Source organism: Manis pentadactyla, chromosome 4, assembly GCF_030020395.1.
Source record: "Manis pentadactyla isolate mManPen7 chromosome 4, mManPen7.hap1, whole genome shotgun sequence".
NCBI lineage: Eukaryota > Metazoa > Chordata > Mammalia > Pholidota > Manidae > Manis > Manis pentadactyla.
The window spans coordinates 138,142,064-138,154,420 of NC_080022.1; the positions used below are offsets into that span (position 1 = coordinate 138,142,064).

Genomic DNA, 12,357 nt, shown 5'->3' on the forward strand with positions numbered 1-12,357 from the left:
TGGGTGAACCACAGCTCAGGTTATGGGCTGTGAGTCCCCAGAGGCCTGGCATCCACCTCTGGAGGCTGGCGGTGCCCTCGTTGCTTTGAGGCCAGGCCAGCTCCCCTCTGCTTGCTCTTCCAGGGACCTCAGGATACCTCACAGCTTCAGGGCAGGCCTCCCTCAGTTGAGGGGAAGCTGTACTGGTACCCCTGACACGTGGCTGCACCTGGGCCTCAAGGCCGTCAAGAGCAGCAGCCCTTGGCCTCCCCAAGTGCAAACTGGTATGGATTGACTTGTGTCCCCCAAAATTCCTATGTTGAAGCCCTAATCCCCATGTGACAGTGTTAGGAGGTGGGGCCTTTGGAGGTGATTAGGTTTAGGTAAGGTCAGGGGGCCCCATGAGGGGATTCGTGACCTCATAAGAAGATAAAGAGATGGACAGTCACTGCATTGGGGTATGGGTGGGGACTTGATAATATGGGTAAATATAGTAACAAAATTGTCTTTTCATGTGAAACCTTCATAAGAGTGTATATCAATCGTACCTTAATAAAAAATTTTTTAAAATAAGAGGCCTCCCGTGCTGCCTACTTTTGGCCTACTGAACTGAATGCCCACCTGCCCTGCTTATGTGGTGGAGCAGAAAGCACCTTGCTCTGCCTCTTCTTCCCCTGAGGAGAGGCAGTAGACAAAAGAAAAAAGAATATAAAGAGACCAGAGCTCGCCCACTCTCCTTCTCTCCCCGAAGTGAGGGCAGAGTGAGAAGGCTGTCTTCTATGAGCCAGGAAGTGAGGTCTCACTAGGAACCAGACCTGCCAAGCAACTTGATCTTGGGCTTCCAGCCTCCAGACTGTGAGAAATAAATGTCTGGTGAAGCCGCCTGGTCTGTGGTATTGTTATGACAGCCTGAGCCAGCTGAGAGGGATGTGGGGTACCCGGCACAGGCTCCAGAGGCCAACTGCCTGGGTTTACATCTCAGTCCCACGACTTCCAAGTCATACAACCTTGCACAGACCACTTAACTTCTCCATGCCTCAGTTGCCTTTCCTGGAAATTGGGAATAATAAGAACACCTACTTCAAAGATCAGTGTGAAGATTAATTAATAAACATGGAGTGCTTAAGATCACACCTGTCACTTATTAAACACTCAATAAATATTGGTTGTTATTACCATTGCTGGAGAAGGAGACACAGATGTCCACTTGCAGCCTGGACCAGGTCTGGGACAGGTCCCCTGGGGCTGGCTGGCTGGCTGTGCACAAGTGAGCAGGACTGGAGCCCGTGGGAGAAGCAGGGCAAAGAGTTGCAGCTCCCCCTGCATGTGGGGCCTGCACACAGGTGGGGCAGGGGTGGCATAGGAGGGATGCCCCCTACTATATTACATTATTAGGACTGCTCTGATTATGCATGGATATTTTTTAACAGCAGTTTTCAAAACAGTTCCTCCTTCAGCAGAAAACTTACAAAAATGCCCCATTTCTCCATTAAATCACAGGTTTTCGGGGCACATTTGCCTCCTCTCAGCTCCAGGGCCTCCCCCATCTGGCTGTCCAGGCCCCTGGTTTTCACTTGGCTCCAGCTCCCTATGAAGGAAAGCACAGAGCACACAGCTCACAGACCCCAGCGGGAGAGGGTCACCTTTGCACCACAGATAAATGCGTGTCTTTGAAAATCACAACAACTTTTTTAAGGTAATTTGTCAGCTGTACATGATGGTTTCTGTCCAAAATCTGGCTGCTGTCAAGGTGGACTCTTGATGAACTTGCCTGTGTGCTGGGAAGAGGAAGGTAAACTTTCCAGAATCTGACATGCCACTGGGATCCTTGTAGGCATTTGATGAAGGTCTGGATTTGGACCGTCTGGACATTATCAGGCGGGTCTGCTGGGACCTGGCCCAATGGGCATGTGCAGCCAAGTGGAAGTTTGTCCAGCAGTGTCACTTTGCACATGGGGACAAGCTTCTCTGTAATGGCTTTGGCTCACGCTGGTGGCACACCTGCTCCTTCTCCCTGGGCGGGAAGCCAGGCTGAGTCAGGGGACAGAGAGGACTTACGCAGGCACTAAGGAGCGGAGGGGCAGCACTGGAATGTGACTCCAGGTGCCGAGAGACAGGCTGTGGTTTGCCCAGGGAAGCCCAGAGGAGTGGGCAAGCAATTCTTCCAAGGTGGAATGGGGGTGGGGAAGGTCAGGAAGGGTGTGGACAAAGCAGCGTCTGAGCTGCCCTTGGACACAGAGGAGGTCAGGAGGTAGGAAGGCAGGGAACGGCATTCCAGGAAGAGGGAACAGTAGGCACAAAGGTTTGAGGAGCAGTCTGGGGTGGCCAGAATGGGAAAGCAGACTTCTAGGAGATGGGGCTAAAGATATAGTCAGGGCCAAACAGGAAGAACTTTGTAGACTTGCCTACTGAGTCTGGGGGTGCTTCTGCAGGGGTGTGTCACGATTAGACTCTTCATCCCACAAGCAGCTCAAACTTACTCGAATCTCATATAAATACACTGGAGCCACAACCAGGCGAGCAGCAGCATTATCAGCATGTTGGGGAAGGCAAATCCAAACCAAGAGGCGAAGTTCACGATGTCCTTGCTGTCAGGAAACAATCTGAAGGGAAAGATACTGGTCCACATCCCTACTGGATGCTGAGCTGTGGAGAGTGGGCCAGGCTCTGTGGGGGGAGGCTGAGCAGCATCTGGCCCCTGAGAGATGGGCCGGGGGAGGCAGGACCCTCATCCTCCTGAGGTCCAGCCACCCAAGCCCATCACCCAGCATTCCACCCAATCAGGTGGGAGCCTCAGAGCATGACCACTCACAAGACCAGCCTGAGCAGTGACCAGCTGACCCTCCTGTGGGTACAGACCCTGCTGAGAATCTTGAGAACGTCATGGCTCTGCCAGAAAAATTTATCTTTGTATGCAGGTTATCTGGCCAACAACTTCAGGGGGTCCATGATACCTCAGAACCCTCACCCTGTGGGTTTCTGCAAGGGAAGGGCACCCTGAGGAAAGCAACTCTCAGAAGCTTCCCACAGTTGCTGGGAAGAAGGAGGGTCACTTCCGCTCCAGGCCCCACCTCCCTGCCCAAGGCCCTGCTCCCTTTAGCCCAAGGCTGTCAACGTAGAATGCAGAGCTCTCCCCACTCAGCCCAGGCAGCTGTTCCCAAAGGCACTTCAGGGAGAACTTTCATTACAGAAAACATTTGTAGGATCAAAGATCTCAAGTATCTGGCTAGCCAGCCTCTAAGCCTGGTCTTCCCAACCTCCCAGCTGCCTTCCCCACCCTTGTCCAGGGCTCTTCTCTGCATAGGATGGGCACCATCATCCTGTTCCTTCCTTCTGTGCCCACTGCACTTTGGCCTTACCTTCATTAGTGCATTTGCCAAACTCACTTCGGGCTCTCCAGGCATCTACTACCCTCAGCTGACCACGAGTAGCCTCTGGGCAGGGCCCAGGTTCTCTTACCTCTGTGATCTCAGCCCCACCTGGCCAGGCCAGGCACAGAACTGGGGTCCTCAAGGCCTGTGCCCATTGGTGACCAAGGCTGGAAGGTTCCACACCACCCCTGTGGTCCACCTGGGGCCTCACAAGGGCACATGTCACCTCAAGGGCAATTAGAGGGACTACAGTGAATGAGCTGATGAGGCAATGAGTGACCTAACCTCTAACCCTTCTCCCATATCCTAGGACAATCCATCACCTTCAACAACTAAGGTCACGGAGCCAGCCTTCAGGGCAGTGTCTTCAGGGGTGTCTATGTTCTGCATGTTTTAACCAAGGACCCAGCATCTCAGACTACATTGTCATTTCCCACGACTTTAGCTCAGAGTTCAATCCACATTCCCTGCCAGAGAGAGCATTCTAAGCCCAGGAAAGAAAGGTGGGGCTTGCCCCAGAGCAGCAAGCAGCCAGGTCTGTGGACACTAGCTCCCACCCCTTGGGGGCCCTGAGCCGGTGCAGGGGAGCTGGGACACAAGGCCAATGGGGGCACATCCTCCCACCCTTTCCCCCAGACCCCCAACTCCAGGCCCAGCTGAGGAGGAGGGAGTGGCGGGAGGCCCTCCAGCCCCGGGCCCCACGGTACTGTCCCCAGAGGCATGGCCCGTAACTCACTCGTGCATCTGGCCCAGAAGCACCACGTTGGGCCCCGTCCCGGTCAGGGTGGCCGTGCCTCCGATGCTGGCCGCGTAGCACACGCACAGGGTCATGGCCTTGCACATGCTCTTCCTATCACGGTCCTCCTGCTGCCCCATAGCAGGGCCTTCAAAAATCACAGGGCTCCCTGTGGGGGGCACACCACCATGAGCTGAGCCTGTCCTGGGGCCGCCTGCCCAGCTGCATCTCCTGACCCTGCTGCGGACCTGAGGACTGGGACACGCCAGTTGTGCCGCCCCCTCCAGGGGTTTTCCCAGCCTCCAGCCCAAAGTTGTAGCCTGGTCCCCTACCTCCCCACAGCGTGTCCCCAGGGCCCTGGGCTTCTCAATGCTCCATGCAAATCAAGCAGCTTCAGACACACCTCTTTTTCCTGCTGCCCTGCTCAAGTTGTTCCCTCCCTGGGGGTGGGGGGAGGCATATCAGGATTCTCTCACCAAGGCCTCCCTCTTCTCAATGTCTGGCTTGTGGCATCCCTCAGCTTTCCCAAGTCAGGGGGACTGTGTGAGGGGCCTCGTTACTCCCCACCACTGGGCCCTGTGAGTCTGCAGGGTGAGTGGGCCTGCTTCATCCCCGGAGCCCCAGGACCCAGCCTGGGTCTGGCAGTTGGGACATCATCCTGGGCCCTGAGCCCCCCCTGTGCAGGGCCCTGGATGGGCTGCAAAGGAAGTAGAGAACAGAACAGGCACCCTCTGACTTCCCTGAGCTCGGCGCCTAGAGGGACAACCAACTCTAGTGCCGGCAGAGCAACGAGCAGAGGCATCTGACCCACCCAGAGATGAGTAGGAGTGTCAGGGAGTGAGGGGCACCCTGTAGAGGCTCAAAAGATGCCCAAATAAATAATCAAATGAACACATATTGATGGTAGTGATTGGCGGAAACCAAGGGTGGGAGCTTACTATAAGAATCTAACTTTTATGCAATAACCACATTCCTAAAACTTATAAAAACAGTATTTTCTAAGTATTTCTCTCTATATAAAGGAGGGCTCCAGGAAGCAGGGACGTGGCCAAAGCTTTGGCACCAGAGGGGAAGGCGGACATTATGGCCCCGTGCAGCGCCCTGACCAGGGGCTCACCTGGCAGCTCACTGGCCTTGCCCTTGTCCACCAGCTCCAGGGCCCCCAGGCCAGCCTCGGTGGCTGCGGTGGTGGCCTCCATCTGCTGCAGCATGGCCTCCACAATGGGCACCATCATGGCTGTGGTGGCTGTGTTGCTGATCCACATGGAGAGAAAGGCGGTGATACCCATGAAGCCCAGCATCAGCCTGTAGAGAGGCAGGGAGGAAACCAGAGAACGCCCTGCCCCATGGCGTCGGCCCCTTGGGGGCAACGGGGGGCTAGGCCAGTACGAGACTGGGTGACCTAGGAGGGGATTAGAGCTTTCATGCCTTCTTCCCTCCCCCGTTCCCTTCCTTCTGCCTCTCTCCCACAGGCATTACTGTTGTTGGGTCTGCTGGCTATGGGGTCACCAAGAGGCCTCAGACTCAGTCATGGTTCAGAGTAGCTCCCTGTCTAGTAAGAGAAGCACCAGGACCCAGATGGTGCCGAGCCAGTGTGGAGAGTTGGCCTAGTAAAGCCTAGGGGTGTGCGGGAGCAGCCCTGTGTGCAGGTAGCCCCAGCTTCCCACTTCCGTGCTTCTCCTCTCTGTGCTCAGTCAGCTTGAGGGGGTAGGGTGAGCTGGGAGGGGTCTGGGGAAGTGCGACCTCCCTATGGCTGACCCCGAACCACTCTCCATTCACACACTTTGTCCCTTCCACTCTGCGGTGAACCAGATCAACAAACAGTATTCAGAACACACGTTGCCTTTGCATATAACACCCAGTCTCCCACCTCTGTCCCACCTCTGTCACCTGCCTAGAAAACTCCTCACAGTGGTTCAAACTTCCCTGATACCATTCCGTCTCTGTGGCCTCCTTCCCAGCCCACACCAGGGAGGGCTGACCACGCCTTCTTCCATACTCCCTCGGGCACTCATCCCTGGCAGGATTTGGAGCAACTGCTTTCACGTCTGCTCTCTCCTTAGACCATGAGTAGGGAAGGGTGTGGTTCTTTCCATGGCTCCCCCAGCACATGGCCAGGAATGGGGGCTCAGCGAGGGCTGGCTGAACGGAGCTCCGCTGCTCTGTGTCCCCATGCCCCTCTGCAGTCAGGCTCCTCCTCAGGGTCACTGATGTGCCTGAAGAAGGGATCTAGTGGCCACAGTGCACCAAGGTTCAAACTGGTGTCCAGGCAGGTAGACCTCACTGGCCCATAAGAACAAAGACTGGGATCCAGGCTGGGAGGAGGGCCAGAGTTTGTGTGAATGAGGCTTTGACGTGATGCTTCAGGACACCAAGGGGGCCTCGACTTCAAGGTCACCCCCGGGATGGGCAGTGCCACGGACAGCTGGAAGCCAAGTTAGGAGGAGCCAGGTGGCAGGACGGAGCAGAGACACAGGTGTGAACCTCCTGGGTGTGGGAGCAGAAGCTGCCCAGCGCACTCCAGAATGAGGCCCACTGCTGATGAAGAAAAGCTGGCCTCTTAAAAGATCCTAAGAACAAGAATTCTGAGGACCCTGAAGTCTCATATTTCTAGAAAATGCAATGGCTTTTGATGTGACTCTGTAAACTGACCGTAGGAGGGGCCTGATGTCACAAAAGGTAATAGCAGTCCGCCAGTCACAGCACCTCTACTCAAGGGAGCCTGAGTGCCAGGGGAACTTGGACGCTGGTCTCCTGGAGGGTGGGCCAGGTCTGCATGTGCTCAAGGCACAGCACAGTCCCAACGTGTGCTGTCTCAGGAGGGATCTACTGTGAGCTAACCAACCGCTGCCTTCCCAGGGCTGGGCTGGGGACACACCAACATTCCGGGAGCACAGTGCCCCAGAGAAAGGGGCAACCTGAGTTCCCAATTAGAGGGGCAAAGCCTCAACGAGCAGGCCAGGTCCCACCCCCACGTGATGGTCCGCAAATCATTTAACCCCTCTGCCTCAGATTCTTCATGTTACGAACTTGGGTAGCAGGAATAATACCTCAGAACTGCTGTGAGAGCTAAATGAGGTAATAAATAAGCCCCTGGGGTCATGCCTGAGGCTCGCAGATGCTCAGTATACCCAGGTGATTCTGCTTGTAACAGCTCCATGCCTTGGCTGGAAGTGGCCTATGTCAGGTAGGGGAGATCTTGGAGAGGAGGTGGGAAGCTGAGGTACTGAGTTGTGTGGGAAACTGAGGTGAGTAGCTTCTTTGTGGAGGGAGTAGATGTGCCAGCCTGGGAGGGATGACCTTTCTGCTTCCCCCTGAGCTGGGTAGTGAGACACCTCTTTCCTGCTTTCCCCACAAAACCCCTAAGGGTATCAGGCACAGCTTGATCCAGCCTCCACCCACTGTGTTCCCTGCAGAACCCTGCAGCTCCTCCCCTGGGAAGTCTTCTGAACATGCAGGGAACCCTGATGACCAGTCTCCTTGGGATTCAGAGAACCCTTACCCACTGCTGTCCACTGCACCTCATCCAACCTGCCATGCATCTGGTCTCCCCAGCTAAACTTGCCACATGTCCCACCAGGGATCTGCCTGCCTGCGAAGCCCAGGTAAGCCCGTGGCTAGGCCTTGCCTGTGGGTGAGCCAGTTTCTGCCACACCCCCTTCCTGTCCCTGAGGCCCATGCAGAGCCCTGTGGCAAGAGAGAGAAGGTATAATTACTGTGCGGGCTTGGCCCCCACCCAGAGGAGCGTGCGCAGGGCGATCCTCTTGTGCAAGTTCCAGCGCTCCACAGCCACGGCCACGATGAGGCCACCCAGGAACAGCATGTTGGTGTCCTTCATGTACTGGACACATACCTGGAGGTGGCATGGAGACTCTGTCAGGGCCGCCCCCCAGGGCCACCCACGTCCCCAGAGACACTGAGCAGTCCAGATGCCGACTTCAGGGACAGCTTGGAGTGGGGATGGAGGGTCAAGCGGTATGTCTCTGGGCCAGAGAGAACCCCCAAGAGGGCTTCTCTGGTCCCCCAAGGCCTAGACAGCGCAGCGAGGGACTTGGAGAAGCAGGAAGCCACCGGGTCCTCTGGGTCTGCTCACCTGCTTTGAGTCCAGAATCTTAAAGAGTGGGAAGAGCAAGGCAGGCAGGAGGGAGGTGACAGCCAGAGGGATGACTTCTGTGCACCAGTAAACGGCCATGAGGATGATGACGTAGGCACACCTGACAAGCTGAAGAAACAGCCCTGAGGCCCTGGCCTGCGACCACCCCAACCCACGGCACAGGGCTGCCAGAGCAGGGCAGTCCCATCGGAGCACATCCCTTCAGGGCTGCCTGCCTCCACGCCCCAGTCAGCACAGCCCTCCAGGCTTGGGACAGTGTGGAGGGTGTGGGACCCTTCACCGAGAGGCTCCTGCCCCCTCCTCCCGGTGTGCAGTCCTGGGCAAGACCGTTCACCTGCCAAGCCTTGCATCTGTCACCTCTCCACGGGAAAGAACAGTAAGAGGTTCAACTGACTTAGCCATGGTGCCAAAGCGATACACATGCAATTGAAACTGTACTTCGTTTTTTAAATTTTGATCTTTTCCCTGACTAGTGACATGTGGTACAAAACTCTCCCGTGATGCTGGGCATCGAGCCACAGCTCCCAGTCAGCCATGCGATCACGAGGGTCAACAACCGACACGCTTACCACTGTACTGTTTTTCACCTTCAGCACAGTATTCAATAAATGACATGAGATATTCACCACTTTATTATAAAATAGGCTTTTGGTTAGATAGTATGGCCCAACTGCAGACTAATGGAAGTGTCCTGAGCACATTTAAGGTGGGCTGGGCTAAGCAGTGATGATCAGGAGAATAGGTGTATAAAACGCATTTTTGATTTACGGTATTTTCAACTAGTGATGGGTTTATTAGATAGTAACCCTGTTGCAAGTAGAGGAAGATCTGGACTGTTTTAAATGACCCACTCTAGGAATTCAACAAAATTATTTTGCTAAGGAAGTGCAATTTTCTCCATGTTATTTTTCATAAGACTATATAATCTTCACATTGAACATTTTTAAAACTGCAAATATTCCATAAATTTGATAGATCATTTCTTCTCCATTGACCTCCTGCAAGGGAAGAAACATTGTTTCTTTTCTGCCATCAAAAGGATGCTGTGATCACCCCCACTATATTCTGCTCACCTATTTTAAGTTAGGAGAGGCTCCCTGCAGTACATCCTCAAACTCCTGGTATCTGTTCCTAATTTCCTTCTCAAAAGGCTGTTCTAACTTTCCCTGCTTCCAGAAATGTGTGTTGTGCACCAGCTCATTCAGAAAATCGCCTGCAGGGAGGGTTTTCTGGGCTGTTTTTTTTATTAAAATCGAGAAGATGGTATTCGGTGCTTTCATTAGTGTCTCTCTAGTTACAAAGGTCTCAAGCTTCACTACTGGTAGTTAATATTATGTGAACTCATGTCCTTTAGCCACTTACCCCCTGGGCTCTTTACCCCCCAACAACCGGCTGCAGGACTGCGGGTGAATAATTTAACCTCTTCAGCCCTCAATTTCATCACCTATTAAAATGAAGGTAATGTACCCACCTCCCTAAGCTGTTTTGTGTTTCATCAGCATTTTTACTATACTCATTATTAACCCCTCAGACTCTGCCCTCTCCCTCCCTTCAGCCTCCTCCAATTAAATCAGCCACCAACTCCTACAGCCTCTGCCCCTTCATTCTCCGACCTCTTCCCCCTCCTGCCTTTACCCCATGGCCTCTGCCTGCCATCAGGCCACATCTCCTCCTGCCTGGATCTCTGCAATGATCCTCTGATTCAATCTTTGTACTTGCATCTCTCCACCCTGCTGCTACTTCTTTCAACTTTGCAAACAGATCCTATCACTCCAGTATTGAAAAACCTTCAGGATAAAACCCAATGCCTTAGCATGACTTCGGAGATCTTCTGCGATGCAGAGGCCCTCAGACCCCTCCGGCTCCATCTCCCTGCCCACTACCCCGAAGCACTGGCAGGAACAGCCCAGAGCTCTGCCTCTCCCAGTTTCCTTCTCTTGCCCACGCCGCCCCCCGGCCGGGAGTCAGTGCTCATCACTCAGCTCCACGCCTCTCCTCGGGCCCCTCCCTCACCCCCTCCCCAGGCTGGGTCTGTGCCCCTCTCCTTGGCCCTCCCGGCAATTTGCCTCTGGGTTGTCATTGTTTCCCCACCACCACTGACAAGGAACAATGAGCAATTTGAGGGCAGAACCAGTGCTTGTGGATTCACTGTATCTCAACACCCAGCACAGGCCTGACACTCAGGAGACGCTCAGCAAATGCTTCTCAGAGGACTGGACTAGCACACCGCGAGCTATGCCATGGCAACCGAGAACCACACCTGGGCACTATCACTGTCTGCTGTTGCCCAAGAAAATGCGTGTTATACATGTGAAACATTGCGAGAAGACTCAGAAATTCTTTGTCTGGATTGTGTAACCAGGCATAAAAAGTAAATCTCCCTTCGGCATCCCCTGAGCACCCAAGGGCGCTTCCCTGCTGTCTAAAGGAGGGTTTCTGGGCCGCTGCATTATTAACACTTGGGGTCTGAAGACTTTGTTCGGGGCTTTTCCACGTGTTGCAGAATGTCTGAAAGTGTTCCTAGCCTCCACCCACTAGATGCCAGTAGCACTCTCCTTGTTGTGGCAACAAAAAAAATGTCTGCAGACTTTACCAGATGTCCTCTTGCTGGGGGGATCATGGTATCAGTGCTGGTTGAAGCCCCTGAACTCACAGCAGGACAACAGTGTAGTCAGAAGCCCAGGCTTGTGGCCAGGCACCCTGAGCAGTGCCCCTGTCTGCCGTGGGCTGGCCTTCAGCAGTCACTGACTTCTCTGGGCCTTGGTGCCAGCGGGGAGAGAGGTAGGCATGATCGTCCAGGGCCAGGCAATACAGGGGTGCATTGTAGAGAATTTAAAGACAGCAACACTGTCTAACATTCAGTCCCCTTCTTATCATCATGTCATAGCAATTCTCAGCAGTGTCATTGATAAAATGCTCCCACTCCTAACTCCAGCACCTCTCCCTGCTTGTTTCATGACCTCACCAGTAAATGGAGAATTTAAGGGTACCCTTTCTTAACATACAGCGTACAGGAAGTGCTTGGTAATTTTTTATTATCTAGACTTAGAAACAGCAGATGGCATGTGTGACCAATTTTCACATCACAGTTTCTGGAGGCACTAAATGTAACCAACAGAAAAGACCCGTGGCTGATTGTCCCCTCACCTCCATGCCGCTATTAGGAGGCTCAGGAGATGCCCCAGCCCTGAATAATGTCTGCAAACTTGGCCATCCCTTGTCTAGAATGCTCCCACAGTGATAGTGGAAAAAGGAAAATAGGACGGGTGATGTTAGAGAAGTCTCGGGAAGTGACGGTAATTATAGAATGGGATGGATTCTACCTGCAAAGAGGAGCCTGGCTTCCTGGGGTAAGTTCAGAGCATTTCCTTGAAGCTGAAAATGTGGCTAGAAGAGCACTTACAGGCAGACAAGACAAAAGTGGACAGTGAGATTTAAAATTCAGCTCTCAGCACAGTCAGAAACAGGCACATAGTGGGACTCAAAAAAATGTATGTTAATTGCACAACTGAATAAAACCATGGCTCATTATTTATCTAATTATTAACAAGTGACATGTCGTTTCATGAAAAAAATGTAGGTAAGAGAATATAATTCATTGTGATGGATGTGTAACAGGATTTGAGGGTATTTGCATTTTCTTATCTGCACTTTATACTTTAGAGACTTTAAAACTAACAATTTTAAAATTTTAATAAAATAAGTAATATAATGAATGTATTCTCTAGTTCCTTAAAAAGCTATTTTCTAAGGAGGACCCAGAGAAAGGGCAGAAGAAATGGAGCAGAGATGAAGCCAGGAAGGCAGTGAGGTGGTGGAGAGGAAGGAAAGAGGAGGCCTGTGGAAGGGGGTCAGCCCTGGGAGTCACTGCCCCACTTGCACTATGCTGCCCTGGCCACCAAGATCCTGGTTTCCCGCTGCCCTGCCCCATGCCGGGGACCACCGGGACCTCTGGGTTTCCTTGCACAATGGTGTGACCCTGGGGGTGAGGACAGGGAGTTCATCAATGGTTACCAAAACAGAGGCACAAAAGGGAGAAAACAAGAAGACAGGGGTCCAGGCTCTCAATCACCTGATGCCCCAGAAGGGAAAACACAGAAGGCAGTCCTTTGAATGAATTTCACTCACTACTCCTCTTCCCCCACCTGATCTTACCC

The 12,357-nt window shown here is 53.3% G+C and overlaps 1 protein-coding gene across 2 annotated transcripts in view; it reads right to left on the bottom strand.

Moving 5' to 3' along the window:
- Positions 1-12,357, bottom strand: part of SLC13A5 (solute carrier family 13 member 5) — a 28,344-nt gene that overhangs the window by 14,186 nt on the left and 1,801 nt on the right. For both annotated transcript variants that reach the window (XM_036895874.2, XM_036895873.2), the window contains exons 2-6: positions 8,180-8,308; positions 7,803-7,939; positions 5,204-5,391; positions 4,087-4,255; positions 2,460-2,582 (exon numbers count right to left, since the gene is read on the bottom strand). In XM_036895874.2, coding sequence (XP_036751769.1) covers positions 2,460-2,582; positions 4,087-4,255; positions 5,204-5,391; positions 7,803-7,939; positions 8,180-8,308 — 746 coding nt within the window. The remainder of the gene's footprint in view (positions 1-2,459; positions 2,583-4,086; positions 4,256-5,203; positions 5,392-7,802; positions 7,940-8,179; positions 8,309-12,357) is intronic.